The sequence below is a fragment of the Amblyomma maculatum genome, chromosome 9 (genome assembly GCF_055883805.1).
Source record: "Amblyomma maculatum isolate TAMU_Amacu chromosome 9, ASM5588380v1, whole genome shotgun sequence".
NCBI classification, from domain to species: Eukaryota; Metazoa; Arthropoda; class Arachnida; order Ixodida; family Ixodidae; genus Amblyomma; species Amblyomma maculatum.
Genome location: NC_139352.1, coordinates 81,499,906 through 81,521,377, shown reverse-complemented (window position 1 = coordinate 81,521,377; position 21,472 = coordinate 81,499,906). Strand labels below are relative to the sequence as shown.

Genomic DNA, 21,472 nt, shown 5'->3' with positions numbered 1-21,472 from the left:
CTTTATTTGTTGCTCATTAGCGGCACAGCGCTACCACTTGAGGAAGCAGACAGTTGCTAGGCAAGAAAAGTGCGCCTTACTTTGAACATATATGAGAAGGGACGGAAGTCGGACTTTGGTAACACTGACACATGCAAAAAACATTGCACTGGTCGGCAAAAAATGCCACGTGGTACCAAGAAGAAAAAAAAAAAGAAACAATTAAGTTAAACCCCTTGCATATCCAAAGCACGCACATTTAAATGCATTCTCCAAGCTTCTATGCCCACTTTTTTTTCAGTGCAATCTCTAGTAACTTGTATTTCTCCTACTTAATGCTATTTACTACGTAAACTATAAGCTAGATCATGCTTGAAACTAATAGACTCTTGTTCAACAAACTTCACTGAACAGAAGAAAGGAGAAATACTTGCAACTAGCTAGCTTCGATCTTAAGCAACACTACAACAGAGTAAAACGGCTAAAATGTCAAAACCTATGCACTACTAACACACACAGTAGTTTCATCTTCTTAACCACAACCTTACAATGTAGTTTACAAACCTACACCTTAAAGGAGCTGTGTGGAAGGTACGTTTTAAGCCATGACTCTGAAACACCACCTATGTGGTCTCAAGCAAGAAAACAACTAACCCAAGGGTTACCAGATGTCGACTGGAAGTGTGGGTTGCTTGCGTGACCCAATAAAGTCACCAATCTTATGCTTCGCCTCCAGAATAAACATAGCATGCATTTTAAATGGAATGAAATGCCGCAGTACAAAGTGCTAGAGCCACCCCACAATAACTGCACCTTGGACACAAAGCATGCATTTAAAAATAGGAAAGAAAAACAAGCTCGTGTGCTGAACCGAATCCCAGTTCATGTGCAGAAGAAAATTTGCATGCAATCCGCCCTTCTTTTTCTTACAGGACAACAACGCGCTTTGTACAAAAGTGACCGCAGTCACGACACACAACTTCAGAACGAACAAGGCAACATACAAATGCTGACGAAGCAGCAGTGCACGGATCCTAGTAATATAAACTCCCAAGACTCATGTAGTAGGGGGCCTTGTTGGTTGCAAACAGGGCATTTGTTCCCAAACGATTATTCTTAAATGCTCTAAATTATGAACACATATTTAGGCAGCCCAGGGGAAAAAAAAATGAGCATGTAAATCACAAATCCAGTTGGCTTCAAAACCACTACAGCAATGCTGTGCTTCTGTACTGAGCTTAAAGCACCAAGCCATTAGCACGACTGACAACAACAAAGCAAAGCACAGCTTCTATGAGCTACAGTGTCAGAGACTGCCAACTAATGATCAGAATCTTTTCTTTTTTCTATTTTCACTTTTCCCTTAACATCACCATTTACATTAACAAATAATTTCGGCAAATACTATGTCACCATTGTCACCGCTATGTCACAACAGCTGTGACCGTAAAACAGTTAACTAAACTGTGTTTCATGCTTAAACGACCCACATCTATGCACAAAATATTATGACCTGAGAGCTGGCTTGCAGCTTTATCTTGGTAGAGGTAGAAAGGGAAGCTGGCTCACTGCACTGTAATCGTGAGAGAGGATGGATATGCAAATTCACGGACAGGTGCGTATCAACCCCTGCTATAATCCGTGTTTCGCTAGATTGAAAAGCAGTCCCAACGCAAACAGTGCCAAAAACCCTTTTTGAAATGAAATAGATACACAACCAGTGGCGTCACACGTTTAAAATAAACTGATAAAAAGAAACACCTGATAGAAATTAACAGCCCAAATATTTCAGGAAGCAGCCCATGGCCCGACACATGAAAACCTTAGTTGTAACACCTAGGCAGGAATGTTAAACTACCTCAAGTGACTGTAACCAAATCACGCAGTGGCAGGAATTCGCCTTACCGCGACACTGATGGACACCTAAAGCTTCCAAATTTGAGCACACAATGGATGCGTTTCACTCACGTGCATAGAGAAAAAGAATCACTTGCACGTTTTCCATTTCAGTAATACAAACACACATACAAATGCAGTTGCTACCATATTGATACAAAGAGAACTCGGACTGCAGGCAAAGCTGAAGCAAAAACCCATTGGAATTCATTTCGTGCCTGAGAATCACAACCAAACACCTTAAACACTATATGAAACATAATGAAGAGTCCGAAGAAACAGATGTAAGTGAGCACAACCATCCCTCTAAAGCCATATGTATATTGACTAATCATAGTTTCCTGCCCTATAATCACTGTTTTAATTTTCTTTTTTCAAAGGAAACAATTTATACATGATATGTAGTGGCTGGACTTTTGTCTTTTTTAAAAGAAAGTATATAGAGGTATGCTGCATTCAGCTTTTTTTAAATTGTGGGGAATGATCTCCCAATGTCCCCTGTAAAGTCGGTTTCCCCCCCCCCCGGTTGTTACTCTAGCTATCATGAGATGGCACCAGCAGAGGTAGTTGACCTTAGCTATCGAGAGACGGCGCCAGAGTCGCGGCAGAATGAGCAACACGGACAGCTTTGTCACTGCACACGCGGGGAAAGCAGACTTTGCAGGGGACGATGGAAGATCGTTTCTCGAAAAATTCAGTTTCAAAAAGAAAGGCCAGAGTCTTTGTGCAACGTCAGTGCATGTTAAAGGCCCCTGGGTGGTCTAAATTAATTAGAGCCCCTTAATAGGCCATCCCTCACAGCCAATGTGACATTTCTTTCGGAGTTAACATGTAGGCTAACTCAGTCATGGGCCTCTGCACATGCAGTCCTCCACCCGCTTGTCAAGTGTCATTGACTGCATAGCCCTGTTTGCTCTTCGGACTTAAGCAAGTATTTTCACTACATACACAGACTCTGTCGCAAAATCATGCATAAGTGCAACAAAAAAGTGTCATATATTCTTTCTACTGCCACACACAGACCTGCATGACACACCGGTCTTTTGCTCAGCCGAGACCACAAAGAGAATAGTATTGCATCACAGTCTTTAGAACTTGCACACGCGAATTTCTTTGAAAATTAATTCATTTTGCTCCTACACTGTTATGTCTATTCACAATAATACTTTCTGCAAGCAGTGCTCTAAATATAACCGTCCTTGCTTTTGTTAGTGATAAAGCTACTGCTCGAGCTAGAAAAAAGGCAAAATATGTTCTACATCACTTCTGACCCCACGGTAGGTACTCCATTATATCACAAAAAAAGGAGAATAGTAAGTGACCTGCAGGAAATAATATTCGAGGGAAATAAGGTTCAGTCAGATCAACAAAAGAAATAAAAAAAAGATGAATTTCCAAAAAATAAAAGCCAGAAAGTCCAACAGCTAATGATATGTTGGACGCAAAGTTCCTAAGAGACCAAGTGGGTTAGGTGCCATCATAAAAACTATTGAGAGAAACAAAACAAGAGTAACAAACTTACATGCTCAGCCTGTACCAGCTTCAAACACTGCAGCTGCAGCAGTCAATGCTCAAAACAGAATTTCCAACATTTAGATTACTTCCAGACGAGCACTTAAAGTTATTTCCCTCATCTTTCTCTCTTTTACTCTGGAGGTGGAGTCAAATAAATAGTGCATACAAATGCCACTAGCTTCTTATCCGTTAAAGTGCACTGTCTTCATAAATTTCACCTGCATTAGCAAAGCCAGTAACAAAGCGTAATAAATTTACAGCGGTGCCACATATAGTAGATACCTCAAATCGGTGCAGCGATCTCAAAAACTACAAAACTGGCCTTGGCACTGCTATCCATCACCCGAAATGTACCACTACACACGGTACCACTGGTACACAAACACTGCGACTACTTGCACATACTGGTACATAATTACTGGTACAGCTAGTACCATACTCAATGCTCTCGGTGTACAGCACTTACCACACAGTGTACAAAGCAATGCATAGAAAAAAAAAATCTCATCACAGATGGCAAGGTCTCAGTACAGCCAACATTGGCTTAAATGGCAAGCCTGGCACTGTTGTTGGGGGAACAAAATAATCTGCATACGGCAAGCACTATGCACTGAATGGCAAGATACAGCAAAATTTGGAAAAGGGCTGCGGATATCCTGTGCAGCAATTCTTTCTAATTTGTCCATTTTTTATTTATATCCTTTGTTTTCAGCGCCTGTCAATGAAAACGACATTGCAAAACGAAACTGGCCAAGTCGTCAGATGCAATAAAAGCAACTGTCCATCAAAGGAACACAGCACCCAAGGTCAGAATAAAGATAAGGGTTGTCTCTTGGTATAATCAATGTCAACCCCCCTTTCTGACAAAAAAAAAAATACACAGTTACGCGCCTCCAAATGCATTACCTTTTAGCAACACACAGCGATTTGCTATGCAGGAGACTTGGGCAAGAACAAAGATGACCCACTCATCCCAACATCCGTCAGTTCACCATGATGGCGATCAAGGCTGTACTTAGGTAATAAATTAGAAACTTGACAATCATCATTTCAAAACTAATTTATAGCTGTCATGCAAACTGCATCCTACAGGTAGCTACACTCGGCCCTTTGCAGTTATTATAAACAAAGAACATATAGCCTTTATCAAAAGTTAACAGCCCAGGGGGTCTACTTCTGAGCGATACTATGTGGCTCGTAATGCATTCCCAGGTTTCCATACTTGCTGAAGGCAAGATTTTTCGTCCTACCCTCTCCATTGGCTAGGACTTCCATGATTATTACAGAAGTCATATTATACGGCTTAAAAGCAAACCCTCTGGGCTGTAAACTTTTGATCAAGGCTGTACATGTACTGCAAAGTGCCATGGTGTTTGATAAAAGCAACTTCCATTAACCATCGATTCAGCCAAGTTAGGCTGCAGCCTCAAATGTAACGAGGTAGCCATCAACTAAGAAATGCGGGGGTCATGCATAAGGACGTTGTGCACGGACATCATTGGTCATGTAGATAAAAAGCAGACTTTGCAAATGGCCCAGGCATTGGCCAAGTTTGAGGCTAACCTACACAATGCATCTAACGATATACAAGTAAATGCAACATGGTGAGCTTTTACCTCTGCATAATATTCGATTACAAAGTGAACATTCAATCATAGTATGAGGGGTGACTTTTCACATCTGTTTTTGGTAAAAAGCTCGCGTTACACGCACGTAAACGCTGTAAATCACCGAGATAGATAGTGCTGGGTTATCCAAAAAATTAACCCAGCATAAAATAACACCAGCTAGAGAGTGCTGGGTTAGCCAAAAATATCGACCAAACATAAAATAAAATGCTTCAGCATCTCAAATCACCCTTCAACCAGCGCCCACAAAGGCAAGTACTGTGATTGTGTTTTTGGATATAAATCACAAACTACATGCTTTGACACAACAACCAGGAGGGTTTGCTCAATGAGCCGGGTACAAATGACATGGATCTACAACTTGCCCTGTTACAACATACAGTGCCAAGCAAAAAACAAAAAGTAAACACAACCAAGTAGAGACAATAGCAGGCTGAGATGCTTATGGTGACCACTGTTCTGAGAGCAGGTGGCATGTATTGACTTATGACCTGACCAAAAGCATCCCCCATTCCTTTTCACATTTAAGCTGTCAAGCTTAGACCAAGGAGCAAAACGTCAAGTATAAAACGAGTGTAAAATGCAAACCTATGGTTAAAGTACACAGCCAAGAACCTTAACGATGGTACCTGCATCACATCTGCCCTATATTTGGTTTGGCGTACGGGGTTTAACGTACCAAAGCGACTGGGGCTATAAGAAATGCCATAGTGGAGGGCAGCTGCCGCGAATCAAATTCCAGAGGCTGTCGCAGCTGGGATTCGATCCCGCATCCTTGGATACAAGAGTCGAGTGCCCTGAGCACTGCACCATGATGACAGGGCTCTGTCCTGTATTTACAGTAGAGCCTCATTGATGCGTTTCTGGTTCATATGATTTCCCATTTCTATGCTCGAAATCAGGGGCAGTAAACCATCTCCCAGAGTTACTATGTTCGAAAGTTCGACCAACTGTGTTCATATACATAATACGTTTTGCGCTTAACCAGACATGTGGTAACAAGCGCTCGTGACATAAAAAATGATCAGCGAAGCTCACCCGCCACATTTGCATTCCTGCAGTGCCTAGATGCACACTGGTGAAGCATCAATAATAATAATAATAATAAAAAAAGTCAACGAGGTCACATTTGAGGCGCTCGTTCCCATGGAAACATGAATTCATGAGGAGAAACACGATGGTTTCTTTGTGGTGCCTTGGGCACTTAGGGAGGAACCATTTGATAACTACAAGTATTCGCTTGCATACGAGCGGACTGGGCCTAAGGCATGAGCAAAAATGCAGCGACTGTCAGCAATCATGATGGCTTCTCCACATATCAACGGTGTAATGGGGCGAAGCATCCGGAAACGACGAAGGAAGCATTTCCAGCTTGTCATAGCCTTCTACGAACCAGATTTGTTACATTTCTTCTGCACTTTGGGAAAATTGCAAATACAGACAGAACTATGCGAGAGCTCAAAAAAACGAGTTGTGGATACTTGATGTCTATAAATTCTAATTTACACTTTTATGCAGTGAAAGTTTCAATTCTAAATACCTTTGTACCTCATTCAGCAGTTAAATTTTTCAAAATAGAGCAGTTCGGATTATACACATTCCTAAATAATATGTTTTTTTTCCCGCATTTTTAAAAAAACGTATCAGCGAGGTCTTACTGTATTTGGGTGGCGTACCTGATTTGCTATAATAGAATTGGCACCCACAAAGCACATCCCACTGGCACCTTAGATGTAGGCAAGGCTTCAAATGCAGAACATCACACTTTGCAACAGCATAACATAACTGATATGAAACTGCGAAAGAAAATTCTGGTCTCCCAGTCGTATTTTCGTCACTTGCTTAAAAAGCCAATGCAACGGTTCTTATGGCGGCATTACATTGAATAAAGCCTACTGAGAGTTCATACCACATGAAGCAAGTCACTAATTTATACAAAACTAAAAAAAAAAAAAATCCCATTCGTATACCTCATGGCAACATCTTGTGCTGCTTTTCTGTGCAAATTCTCCCTTTCATCTTCATAAGGCACACATGATGTTATCAGTGACGGGCTGTCATTGGCATCCGAAAAATAACCAATGATGTTCGTACACAACACAGGTGTGGCGTGCATGGCTGGCCATAGATTTTGCTCTCGTTTTCCCTTTACCTCTCTCTCCTACTGTGGTGTGGGAACTCAAGCAACTCTGCTGTACAAGCCTCATGAGAGGGAAAAGCCGAGGGGAAGTTTTAATCGATGATAAGCTTCTGCACTGCAAGAGCTACGTTGAAAGCGGTTGCAGGAGGATGACAGGAGATTCGACAACTATCAGCAATATTTTTTTTTAACCGTGGTGAAAACTAATGCACAGACCCTTTAACCCAAAAGTACTAAACGCGCTCTTGATCTTGAGCTTCATGAAACACAGCTGTTTACATGCTGCCTGCAAAAAAAAAAAAAAATTACTTCAACATTCAAGGCAGCAGCCTCGCAGGAAGTTGCATGATGAGTAAATATTTAGGAAAGATACTGACAAATGGGAGCATTCTCCTTGTCAAAAAATTTCCAAATGCAGCCGCAGTGATAATTTGAAGCTTCAAGGCCAAAAAAATATGTTTCCGTTCTCCATGGGGATGTTGGACAAAAAACTAGAGCGTTATATTTCCCTACTGCAGCCACTGCATGAAGCAATACTCAACATTGCACATATAGTCGTAAACAGAGAAAGGGACATACCAACCGATCAACACAAACAATAGAACATGCCACTTCTTTAAACATATTATTCATGCATGCACTTGTTTTAGAAATGAAATTAAAGAAATGCTGTGTCCTGCCATTTGTATCTGTCCCATTCAGCTCTTCCTTTCGAGCCTCTATTCATCTTAAAGCAAACATCTCTCAGCTTTTCAGCACACGGTGAAATCCCAGAGCTTGACCGTCTGGTCATAGGAGCCCGAAACAATGAGGCAGTCGCTGAACTGGAGACAGGTAACTCCGTCTGAGTGGTTCCGGAGGGTTACAAGCCGCTGCCCGGTCTCCAGCCCCCACACCTTGAGGGCACGGTCATCACCGGCACTGACAATGCGCCACTGGTCGGCCTGCAGGCAGCGGACCACCCCGGTGTGACCCTCGGACTTGATCCAGTCCAGTGTGCGCAAGCAGTGGCCACTTGAGAGGCTCCACAGCTTGATGGTGCGGTCCAAAGATCCACTCACCACCTGGCAAGGACGAAAGGGATCGCAAGCAGCACTCATAGTGTAAACAAAAGTCTGGCAGAAGAGAATGTCAAATATTTAGGACAGGTACTACTACGCACTGCATAGGCACACTAGGGACAGGTGTATACAGGTGTATAGGTATACAGGTGTATAGGTATATAGGTATACAGGTGTATAGGTGTTTATAAGTGTGTATAGGGACTGGAAATGTTGGCATAAATATGAGACTTGTCTGCCTGACTCTCTCTGCTGACTCCTCCGGTGTTTACATCCTCTCAGAATCTGCTCCACTACCTAATCTAATGAATCACTGGTTCCCTCTTCTCGGTAGCAAGTGCCCTCTACAAGCCACACGTCCCCACCTGCATCGAGTCAAACTGCAGGCAAGTGACGGCGTCTTGGTGCCCGTGAAAGGTTGCCACATGGCGACCGGTACCCAGCTGCCAGACGCGGATGGTGCGGTCACAAGAACCGGACACCAGCCGGTCTCCACGATACTGCAAGCACAGGACTGCGCCTGAGTGACCAACGAGCGTGCGCAGGCACCGTCCCGTCCGCATGTCCCACACCTGCGAAGATAATGTACAGAAAACAATACACTAAGTGTGACACTGCTAAATGTGACACATTTAAAAACGCTTCTGCTTGCTTATCAACAGCATAACTTAAGTTGAAATATCAAATACATCTGGCTTATCATGGTAAATTTCATTTTTAATGACATATCCAGTGGCTTCAACCGCTTCAGCATCATTCCAAGTAAATAAAATGATGGAATTCGCTGCAATGGTAGACACGATGCCTGCAATTTCTTGACTTAAATTCACGTACTTTGCTACAAACACTTTCCTGACAGTGTCTAGAAATATTGAAATTTTGGCTAAAATTTCAATATAGCATGAAAGTGATGCTACATAACATTTTGCTCTGTTGCGTAGGTTTGTGTAGTTGGCTGAAATGAAAGACAACATCAGCGCCATACTGTGGAGCTTGCGGTTGCCTCGGTGTCGACGCTAACATCAAAAGCGATTTCACATTGTCAAGGTCAAGGTCAAAGGACATGGTCCCAGTCAAAGGTCAAGTTGTGGTTTGATATAACTGACCCAGGTCATGAATGTCATGTATAGTCACAGTGTCATGTCTATGCTTGGCTAACCGTTACAGCATTGCTGTCCAGCTGCTCCACACGCAAGACAGGATTTTGCTTGGGGTTTAGTGCTCTCGTACTAACATACACTTCTCATTTCCACTCTTGTGACATCGATACTTTCTAGCCAATGAAAACACTCCTGGCCTGGTGATGTCACTTCGCACCAACCAATCAGAAAACTCTGTGAAAGACAAGGCATTCTTTTTTTTCAATGATGCTATGCTTTCCAATGCTACCACATAACAAAGGTGTCCGGAGAATTGCAAAGAAAGAAAAAAAGAAAGTAACGCACCTTGAGTGTGCGATCATAGGAGCCACTAACAACCTGGCGCTGGTCAGCCTGTAGACACCGCACGGTGTCAATGTGTCCCACCATGGTGCCCTTGCAGGCAATGCTGGACCAAGAGTGCTCCGTGCTCAAGTCCCATACCTGAGAGAGCACAAAAGCAAGACCATCCTCAAAAATCTAAATCAGAGGAGCAGATCCCTGAAAAGATAGGGAAGGACTGAAGGTTTTGAAGCACTAAATCAGTTTTTTTCAAATGGGGATCCGCGAAGTGATTTTCGGGGTCCGCAAAACCCACGCTCACGCGCGCGCAAACACACACGCACACACATAAAAAAAAGAAAAAACTCTGGCCTTGCTAGACACACTTTTCGGATTTAAAAGCATGGAAGTTCAAAGCCAACTGAAGTTCCTCAAAGTGAAAGAAACATGAGAGGAGTGTGGAAACAGAGAACGCGTGCGAGAAGAGCAGGAGAAAAAGAGCGTCTATGGCATTTGTAGATGCCGGCATCGGTGAAACAAACTCCAACTGCATTGCTGGACGGGACAATGCAAAGTGTCTCGGGTGCTCGACGAGCATGCGGCGCGATGTTGGAAGGGGTCGAATCTCTTCTAGCAGCATGCATACCAGCGCTGATGCATCATCTCTTCCCCATGCCATCAGCAAGCTGTGGCATGCTGGTTTATCAAATGTGCGTGTTTTTAAAGGCTACTTTAGCCTATACTCAATATCAATTCCCCAACCTGCTTGCGGAACTAAGGCAGCAGTTCACACAAGGTGGCTACACAAGATCCCCCTTCCCGGTCTCAAGGGGTCCCCCGCCACTTTCACTGGTCCACTAGGGGTCCCCTAGCACATCCATGGCTGAGAACCATTGCACTAAATCATGCAAAAATGGGAGCAGAGGACACGGCACAATGAAACAGAGTACACCTGTAGCAAACTGGAACAAGTCTGGTTGCTATACTTCACCAAAATCTGTCTCCTACTTTTTGCATGCAGCATCCAGAATCAGGTACAGTGAAACCTCGCTATAATGAAACTCTTTATAATGAAACTGTTTATAATGAAAGAATAGCCATTTCCTTTGGAAGCTCCCATAAAAGCCCATTTGCTCATTTGATATCTCATTTTTACAAAGTAATATATTTCTTAAAAGGAATACTATAGCCACCTTTAATCAACCCCATTGGCTAGCTGGCCAAAACAGATTTTTGAAACAAAATTTTCACTGTGTGCTCCGTTTCTGATTCGGTCCTCTATGACATTATTCCTCCTAGACCTGTTTTCTGGTACGGTATATGTGCTCTAACATCCCAAGGCAACACGGGCAGTCAGGGATGCTGCAGTGGAGGGATCCGGAATAACTTCGACCATCTGAGGTTCCTTAATGTGCACCGACATCATACAGTACATGGCCACATTGCGTTTCGCTGCCACGAAAAAAAGGGCACCAAAGCCGGAATCGAATGTGCATCTTTAGGCTCAGCAGTCAAGTACTCTAACCACTGTGTGACCGCAACGGGGCAAACCTGTTTTCTGCGTCCTAAAGTGTTCGAGGTCTGTGGAAAACATAAACGGGCAATGGCAAGGTGCATATATTCTACCGTTGTAATTACATATTCGTTCGGCTACAGGATGGGTGCTCAGTGCACGCGTTGAAGGCTACTGGCCCACAACAGTAACTTTGACATGAAAAAGACAAAAAAAAATTACTGTAAAGGGCACATATGCAGGCTGAACTTAAAGGTGCACAGAAAAAAAAATTCTAGAGGACACTTTGGACCTCTGAAGTGCGATGATGCGAAAGCCATTATAGCGCTGTGTATCGTAGCCCTCCACTATGGCACCTTCTCTCTTCTTTCACTCCCACCTTCCTGCCTTCCTTTACTGCGTGGAACGTGTGCGTCCGCGGAGAATTGTCACAGATACTGCGCGCCTTTTCTATCCTGTAAATCAATTTCAAACGCCGCTGATGCCTGCTTTACTAACGCCTCCTAAACATCTGGGTCTGCTTGTTTGCTGTGTGGTGTGGCGTTCGAAGAAGCGGCAAATGAAAGGCATCGCACGGACGCATGAATCGGACGCCCGGTGGGGTCAGCTTCGCATATGCATGAATCACCTGGTGACGTCATGATCTGTCGTGACAGTACATTGCGCGCCCCTTGTCGAACACAACCACCATTTCACTGAAGGCATCAAAGTTCACCGGCGTTCTATAATTAATTTACAGGAATTAAAAGCGCAGTATCCATCACTGGTGAAATCCCACTATCATCCTCACGGTAGCCAAGGAGAATTATAAAGAGCGTTTCACGATCCGGGGCGTGGCGCAGTTGGTAAAGCGCTGGGCTGGGGATCCAAAGAATGAAGGCTCGATTCCCGGTGAAGACAAGGTTTATTAATTTATTCTTAACTCTCACTCTCGAAAGTGTGACACCTCAGCTGACAACCTTCTGTTGACAACGATGAGGCATTAATGGCTTTTGCCTTAAAAGGCCGCTGGAACAACCAGTGGTGGCAAGAATTGCAGTGTGGTGCACCTACCTTGATGGTGCAGTCACTGGAGCCCGAAACCAGCCTGTTTCCACTCAGGTGGAGGCAGCGGACAGTGCCTGAATGTCCGACCAGGGTCATCACTGACCAGGGGCTGTTGGTGCGCATGTTCCAAACCTTGATCGTCTTGTCCGAGGAGCCGCTGACGATGCGCGTGTCATCAAACTGAACGCAAAACACAGCCTGCACCAGAGTGAAAATAGAGAAGGCCGTAGCCATACAGAGCTACACAACTGACAACTTTACAGAGAAAAAAAAGAAACAGAAATACAGCAAAACCTTGCTTTAGCAGGAGTTCGGTAAGTTCGCTTTAGGGCTAACTGTGTTCAATATATAAAGTGAAAATTACACATGTATTTAAAAAATATTTAAAACAGTTTGATACAGTCAATAATTCGTGTTTTTTATACCAAAGCTTTACTACACTACGATTTTCAGTATGCAGTCTGTGGACTATGTAAGATGTTTTTAAAAGTTAAAATTTTGCTATTTGCACACTATCCTGAGACTTCATTGAGGGTTTTGTTATCAAAGCTGGTCATCATAAAATGTCACATCAAATGCAATTTTCAGTGTCACAAGGTTCATTTGTTGCAACTGAATTTATGCTGGGCTCCCACTGCCATTGCACAAATAATTTATTGGCTTACACACACAGTTTGCTAGTGCTTACAGGCATTTTGATTTCTAACAGTGCCACTATCTCTACTTTTATGTAAAATGAAAACAAAGCAAATGTCTCGTTAACAGGTGCTTGTCTTTTATTAGTATACTACCATATGCTTGTATCCCCAGGCAGAGCATGATGAAGCTATTGATATATAGTGACATGATTGCAATACAAATAGTCACCATCCTGTAGTTTGTATGTATAACTCAGGACGGTGTACAATTACAGACCAATAGTTAACACATAAGAGGGGTGAAGAACCCTCCATATACTGCCTCTATAACGTACCACTAGAATCTGTCACTAGATATAAATACTTGGGTGTCCACATTTCTACAGACCTCACCTGGTCACACCATATCGAGTACATTATTAACAATGCTAACCGTATGTTGGAATATGTACGTCAAAACTTCATGAAAATTCCATCATCTCTTAGATTATTGTTTTATAGAACACTAATCCATTCTAAACTGGAATACGCAGCTATGATATGGGATCCCCATCATGATAAATTAATTACTTCACTTGAGTTGGTCAAAAATAATTCCGCATGTTTTATTTTGTCTAACATTAATCGTGGTGCAAGCATAACCCAGCATGAAATCTTTCCTCTCTTCAAAACCCTCAACGCGCCATCGGAAAACTGTTTGTCTCAGTCTTTTTCATAAACTGCACCATCATTCCACTCTACGGAATGCGCCGATTCCTATTCCCCACTATGTGTCGCACCACACCGATCAATGTCAGAAAGTTGGAATTCAAACAATTAACACTGAGTCAGCATTTCAGCCTTTTGTGCCCCATACTTCACGCGAATAGAACCACCTTCCCGCTGAAATTGGAGACACCCAGCATTTTCACAACGCATTAGCTAACATTGTATGAATAGCAGAATTACTTTTGTACCACTCACTGTTCTTGTTTCTGTATTTTACTATATCATTGTTTGCAACCACTCCCCTCTTGAATGCCTCCTGCCCTGAGGGTTCAATAAATAAATAATAAAATGATGGAAAATGACAATGTAAAATGGCCCTATACTCCTGGACAACTTTTTAACGCAAATATTATTTTGCTATGTTCACAGAATTCTGCTGATAACTGAGAAGTGATAGAGGTTAATGAGACAAAATAATTAGGCCAATAAGTTAATTAGGTAATTAATTAGAATAACTGGTTCACAGGAAAAGAAAAGTGCAGTATCTGCCACACTTGTTCTGTGGACACCTGAACCGGAGGAAGGTGGGAGTGAAAGCGGAAGGAGATAAACGGGTGCCATAGTGGATATGACGTCACACAGCCAGAAGTAGAGCCGAAAAAGCGCATAGGAAGGGATTGGCACGCAATTTGAAAGTACCGAAGATTGGTTTGGTTTGTGGGGTTTAATGTCCAAAAGCGACTCAGGCTATGAGAGACGCCGCAGTGGAAGACTCCGGAAATTTCGACCACCTGGGGTTCTTTAACGTGCACTGACATCGCACAGCACACGGGCACCTTGCTTTTCGCCTCCATCGAAAAACGGCCGCCGAGGCCGAGATTCGATCCCGCATCCTTGGGAACAGTAGTCGAGTGCCGTAACCACTGCACCACCCCGGCGGGGTAAAGGTACCAAAGACTAAAAGGGGTAAACAAGAAGTGAATTAATGTGAGATAGAGGATGTGACATCACGCAACCAATGTAGATTCTGCAGTGCTCTTTAATTTTTGTGGCTATGCTACCAAGCCAAGGCTACAAGGGCGGAGCTTTCATCGCGGTGTTACTACACCATGTAATTCTGGCATATTTGACCTCGGTTACAGTTTCGGTTTCAATTCAGCCTTTACTTGAAATAATAATTTTTGTGCCGCCAAGGAAGCAGAATTGTCTTTCATTAGGCTACTTAAAGTACCATCATCATCATATTCAGCCTGACTATACCCACTGCAGGGCGAAGGCCTCTCCCATATTTCTCCAATTAACCTAGTTCTGTGCTAGCTGCATCTACTTGGCCCCTGCAAACTTCTTGACCTCATCCGCCCATCTAACTTTCTGCCGCCCCCTGCTACGCTTTCCTTCCCTTGGAATCCAGTTTGTTACCCTAAGCGACCATCAGTTATCCTCTCTTCGCACTACATGTCCTGCCCATGCCCATTTCTTCTTCTTAATTTCTACTAGAATGTCAGTAACTTGAGTTATTTCTCTGACATAATGTCAGAGAAATAAAGTATAAGCAAACATAAATTCGCAGTTAAAAAATATCATTTACATACGTCCCCGAAACAAGCGCATTGCAAAACTGTACAAAAACTGGTAGGTAGACACAGCAGCAGCAGGGGCCGTATTCAGAGTTCGCGTCATTATCGAAAGTGTCACAATCTTCCTGACCTTGAGCCTGACTTTGAGTCATATGATTGGTGGAAACACCGGAACCGGATGTCAGTTTGATTGCCGCCACTTTCGGTTCAGGCGTTTCTATGAATCAGATGAATTGAGGTCAGGGAGATAGTGACACTTTCGATAACAACGCAAACTCAGAATACACAAGCAGCCGATGTAGGCTTCGGGAGATTCCCGACAGATGGCACTGCCCTCCTGTTTGCTCAGCATAGCTTACTGACTTGAAAATGCACTAAACTAATGTTGTACTGACTTGTGTTGTAGTAAGATCGTGATGTAAATATAACGTCACCATTTCCGCTATGTCACAACAGTCTAGAGCACGATCCGCGAAATTTGTGAAGGGACTATATTCTGCTGTACAGTGAGCCGATGCATTTTGGCTCTGTAGCTTTGGCTGGATAGCCAGAAAAAGTTGTCCGGGAGTATAGTAACTAAACATTCGTTGAAACGTCGCAAAACTTTAATAGATCAAGAGCAGATTGTGATGGTTTATTAAAATAATAATCAAAAAGGAAGGAAAAGACTGTTGCCAGTCGCGGCAACTGAATCTGTCTTAAGCACGCGAGCTGCGGCCAGCGAGATAGAAAAGGGATAGGGAGAGGATAGCGAGGAGAAGTACAGAGGCGAGCAATAGCAAGAAAGTACAGGAGGATCTTTATACTACATTTACCATGAATGTCTTGGGCAAACTTATCAGTTTGAGGAATCAGATTTTTTTGCATGCAGAGAAATTCCCTGCGTGTCACTTGTGGCTCAGTTGTGTTATTTATACACTCAGAATTAGACAGCACATATTTATTCCAAGCTGCACATAAATTTAGCGATCAAATAGAGTTTTTCTGACTCAGTAATAATGCACTCCCATTAACCTTCAACCATGGGTGTACGTGACCGAAGAAAAGCCCTTGGCTTGGCTTGATTTGGCTCTTCACCTGTGTGTGTCCATGGAAGGTGCGCACATGGCAGCTTCCCCGCAGCCAGTTGCGTCGCAGACGGAAGCGCTGGCAGAAAACAGCACGCCAGTCCACCTGGCCATCGAGGCGCCTCAGCAGCTGCAGCTGCTTGCGTTCGGTGGCAGGGCTCACGCGCCACTGAGGCTGGGTGCAGAGCCGCTGCCAGAGATAGGGGTCGCGGGTGAGATCGCGCCACGCACGGCACACGGAGGCACAGCGCAGCAGTGACACCGGATCCAGGTACGAGAAAATGAGCAGCAGGGGACCTGGAAGAAGCGGGGAAGTGCACGAGAAAAGCCCATTGGTGAAATTCACTTGTGCGAGGGAGCACGCTCGCACTGACAGCAGCGCAATAAGGAAAACAATTAATGCCCACTCATCGACATCTGCTAAGGCATCAATAAATAATTTGGTGGCCTCACATGGTATGCACTCGGAAAAAAAATATATATGAGAACTCAAGTGTAGTTTCATGACAATATGTACGAAGTGTGCTGAGTTAAAAGAGGGCCACACAAAAGGCAACACGAAGGCCCTAGTGAAGTACAATTTGTAACCACTGTATTTTTCAGTGCATAAGACACTCTTCTGTACAAGATGCACCCCTCGCATTCAGAGGCCTTTGCACCACATTCTAGCTGTTTTAAAAAGATTTATAAAGTTCAATGCTATCATTATTGTAAGAAAATGTGCAAGGAAGGGCCACACAAAAGGCAACACGGAGACCCTAGAAAAGTGCAACTTGAAACTACTCTATTTTTCAGTGTGTAAGATGCATCCCTCGTATCTAGGGGATTCTGCACCATATTCTAGTTGTTTTAAAAAGATTTAAATAGTTTAATGCTATCTGCAATGCACCCACATTTCATCTAGAAATGTTGCACAAAATAAAGCAAAATAAAATGCATATTAGACACACCACTGTATAGAATGCACTAATAAAATTTTTGCAAAAGAATGCGTTCTATAGATCTTTTCAGAGCCCTAGGAGAAACCAGTTACTGGGCTGTGAAGCAAGTGCGGGGGCAGCTTTTTCCTGTTTTATGAGCACGGCCCAGTCTCCAATATGGCAGCACCCTTTGGCCAATTTTGAAAAGGCCTATACACTGGAAAATATGGTATTCCGCTTTCCTTGGCTTGCTCACATCTTACATAAATTCCGCTTCCTTTAGTACCTAAATGAAGCGGAACATGCACTAAAACATGCTTTTAAGCGTGTCAGGACGCATACCCTGTGGTAGTGAGCTGAGCCAGTCCTGGCAATTGTCGGGGCAGTGCTCGTGCAGGACTGGCTGGAGCAGGACGGACAAGAGGTGGTTCTGGGACTGGCCACACAAGCCCTGCACAGCAGTAGAAGCAAGTACGCTAAGCGCAAAGTCACATTCACTCATTTTCATTTCCCATCACAGTTACTGTCATCCATCAAATAGCTCAACATCTACTTACTGCACCCTCCAGCTAAATAAATAAATAAATAAATAAATAAATAAATAAATAAAGGAAGGAAGGAATGTGCATTTAAACCATTTTAGACAGGGAACATTCCACAGTGAGAAAAAAATATATATGTGTATATTGGAAACCCGTAAAATCCAGTGTTCAGTCCCCTATCCCCTAAACACCCAACAACAGCTGCCTGGCTTCGACAACAGCAAAATGAAAGTGCACCTATGTCCCAACTAAGGTGTACACAACAAGACCCCACAAGGTGCGCTATTAATGCCCTTATGATGCCCTTATCAAGTGGATGCAGCTAGCACAGAACCGGGTTAAGTGGAGAAATATGGGAGAGGCCTTCGCCCTGCAGTGGGTATAGTCAGGCTGATGATGATGAATGCCCTTATCGTGCTCAATCATATACTTATAATTTTTTTTTTAATGAAGGGTTTGGTATGCCTCTGCACTGCTTTAGGATGTGATAACAGTGTGGTTCACAATTTTATTCATTTTTCATTCCTGTAATAATTGCACCTGAAACTGCTTTGTGAATGTACTGTTTTCTTTTCAAGGAGAAGGCACCTGCATTTAACCGGTATTTCCTCCTGTATCCTTCCTTCCAACAATAATGCCCTCACAGGGCACTGCAGGCATTCACATTCACATTTAGGCATCTAAATAAATAACTAAATAATGCAGTGAAATGGGCTTGCTGGATGTTTCCAGTGGAAGGAGTGCAGCCCATTTTTAAGCACTTTGTTCTGCACTTTGCTGCCTCGCAGTCGTGCTTGCACACGGAGTTCCGTCTCCATTCAGCACCTGCGTTTGACCCGTCTTTCAGCCTTCAGCTTCTATTTGTTTGAACCATATTCATTAAAGACAGTGCACCACGAGTTTGAAGCATGTAAAAGAACTACATATGGCACTTTGGAGCCCTCCAGTGCAGTCTCTCCACTTACTATGCTCAAAGCCTACAATGCAGTTTTGAGATTTAAGACACCTCAAGCTTACCGCAACAAAAAGGCAATGGCAACAAGATGGTGCATGTGGAACTCAACATTTCTGCAATATGCTCACATAGTGAAACTCATTAGACCATGTGGATAAGTACTACACAGCGAAGCAAAAGGAAAAAAAAAAAGAAAATATCATATCCACTCAAATGCTCACCAAGAGTGCTTTCAATGTAGCATTTTTCTGGTCATCCGTGAAGCAGCCAAACCACTCTTTTATGGCCTGTAATTATGCAAATGATTAGGATTACTTTTTCAATGAAGCAAATGATAATTACGCACCTGAAGGCACGATAAGGACAACACCCCAAGCTTACATCTAGGCGTGACTTGAAGTCCGAAGGGCCAACTACTTCAGATGACTGCCTGCTCAACAGTGGCGTCGTATGGGCAGGTGGGGTAAGCTTGGGCTGGTATGGCCGGAATTTGAAGTTTCGTGGTAAACTATGGCACTTGCGGGGTACTTGCACCTTCTGGAATGCCGGGAGCACCTGTGGAATGTAAATAAATGTGACACCATTGCTCACACCACTTGGACATACACAGCACAGAAGTCAAAAGTGTACACCACATAGCAAGAGTCTGGTCGCACATCTAAATACCAGTAAGAAAACAAAGGTCAGCAGTAAGAACGAGAATGAGGACAAGATGGCATGTTCCTGTCCTGTTAACTTTCCTTGCAACACATCATTCAGTGGTTTTCAGTTCTCAATGAAGAAAAGCTGAAATAATGGCAAATTATCCAGAAAGAGTACCACTCACTGTCTCTCGGCAAGAGTAATGCAGGTACAACTGTCAAACGGAAGTTTTTTGTTCAAACAGCATGAATATGCACTGCATGAGCCTACAAAGAATGAGGCATGGATTCACGAGAAATAAAATGGAAGAAAAACGAATGGACAACTGTCATCCTGTGCATATCATAGTGCTTTCTAATCTTGGGTTTCGAGGCAGCTGATATTTTTTTTTTTTTGTATGCCAGCATTTTTTTTTTGTCACCTCCTCCTTGACCCTTTAGAGACATTGGAGCATAACAGTACAAGCTGATGGACTTCTAAATGAATTTACTTTTCAGCTGATAGCCTGCACGCACTTCTGCACATTGTGTTGTCTGTCTCGAATGTGCTTTATCTTCACACACTTATCCAATCTGATTATCCCATTAGCCACGTACCAAAGTGTACACTTGACTGGCTGTAAGGTGCTATGATATTAAAAAATCCGCGATAAATAAAAGAAGGAAAAGGACTCTCACGAGATGTCTTCCCCACCGTCCTTCAACAAATCTATAGTTACCTGATTCTCTCCAGCTGCTTTCCCCCTTTTCATAGTTTTTAATGCTTGCTTCGTCCTTCGTCACTGGCGGAACGTTTGACTGCATTTCCCTTGAGATAATGTCGCAGTCTTCAAGATTTAAAAACGCCACATGTGCCTCCTTTAGTCTCTTCAAATTTCAAACTCAACAGTTATAGCATCACGATCCAATTTAATGTGAAATAAATTTTTCTCTACCACCATCGGCTCAGCTTTGAAACTCCGCACCAGGGCACGTGCCTCAGTGCCAATAAGCGCGAACACTATCATTCACACTTGCGATGTTTATAAACAAGCTATATGCGTAGGCATGTAATCGCGTCTTTAAGGCGCAAAACCAGCGTCACAAATACCTGCTCGACGGTAGTCTTGGTCGCAGAGGTGTGCGAGGAACATATAATGTGGGGATACCCGTTGGAAACCAAGTCCGCGACACTTTTGTGATGTCCGTTGGCTGTGAGCAGTCGGCACGGCTGCCAGCCGGGCGGTTCCGCGCCGACGAACGGCGAACTGTCACCTCGAGCATCTCTCATGCCGGCCGACGTCGTCTCACAGAGCGGGCAGTCGAGCCGCTTCTCGCCAGAGTCATTGCTGGTGCCCGCGTAGGAGCGCAGCTCCATCGACCACGACGGCGAGCTGTTCTCGCTGCCCTTACCGACACAGGGACGACGCACACACGCTGCAACAAGGGCCTGCGCAGATCGCAGCCACGCGTCCCGCTGACCGCTGCTTCGTCCGAGGCGGCGTCGGCTGGCCTTTCGGTGCTCTTGCCACGGCGCTTACAAACGGCAATCCCATTCTCTTCCGACGCATCAGAAGCGGATGCAGCGGTAGTAGTGTGACAAGCGATCTTTCCCTTTCTTTCTCCCCCTTTCTTCGGATGCAGGCGATGAGCACGGCGCTAATCCACTAATCCTAAACTGTTTGCACCCGCAGAGACAATCCGCGCATAGTACATCCGAGATATGCGCAGTTGCCCGCTGAAAGCTTGATTAGCTCAGTGAACTAATAATTGCATAGGATGCATATGCAGCCGCGCCGCGCCGGCGATCGAGCCTGCAGAAGCTACAAGTCACGGGCCCGCGCAACAAAACAGCAAGCAAAGAAACAGCTGCTGCGAAACTCTGATTGACGCCGTGAGCGGCGCTACAAACGTTTCCGTGTCTGTGGCTATTTTGTTTTTGCACGCACTTACTTGTGCATTGTGCGTTGTGTGTGCATTACGTCCGTGCGCATTGCGGGCCTTCCGTGGAAAAGGGAAGAGGATATGCCGCTATGTCTGCTTAAAAGTGCTCGCTAAGCGTTGGGAGACTTGCTGTGATTATGGATAGCGCAGAATTTCAGTCCATTTCGCACAGGTGGTTTTGCCTTGATTTTGTAATTTTGTTGAGAAATGCTTCTCATAGTTTCTTAAAGTACTAGTATATTAACTCTAGATCCCGAGAGCAAGAAACCAGGACGAAATAAACGCCGTCTGAGGTCGCTGT

The 21,472-nt window shown here is 43.9% G+C and overlaps 1 protein-coding gene across 1 annotated transcript; it reads right to left on the bottom strand.

Annotated features, from left to right (window-relative positions):
- Positions 1-183: 183 nt before the first annotated feature.
- LOC146179575 (uncharacterized) lies at positions 184-21,080 on the bottom strand. The gene is made up of 9 exons (XM_084579234.1): positions 20,339-21,080; positions 18,989-19,162; positions 18,829-18,894; positions 17,453-17,561; positions 16,201-16,487; positions 12,207-12,398; positions 9,665-9,802; positions 8,585-8,791; positions 184-8,222 (listed from the first exon to the last, which is right to left on the bottom strand). Exons 1-9 carry the CDS (start codon positions 20,603-20,605, stop codon positions 7,911-7,913), a joined length of 1,752 nt encoding a protein of 583 aa, XP_084435360.1. The 5' UTR covers positions 20,606-21,080; the 3' UTR covers positions 184-7,910.
- Between the last annotated feature and the right edge of the window lie 392 nt (positions 21,081-21,472).

What these genes read in the sequence shown, in the direction of transcription:
- LOC146179575 (XM_084579234.1), bottom strand. Translation starts at nt 20,605, where the DNA reads ATGGAGCTGCGCTCCTACGCGGGCACCAGCAATGACTCTGGCGAGAAG. An exon ending in CCAGTGACTGCACCATCAAG is followed by an intron (nt 9,803 to 12,206) that starts GTAGGTGCACCA and finishes GTGCTCTCTCAG; the next exon opens with GTATGGGACTTGAGCACGGA. An exon ending in CCTATGATCGCACACTCAAG is followed by an intron (nt 8,792 to 9,664) that starts GTGCGTTACTTT and finishes TTATCTTCGCAG; the next exon opens with GTGTGGGACATGCGGACGGG.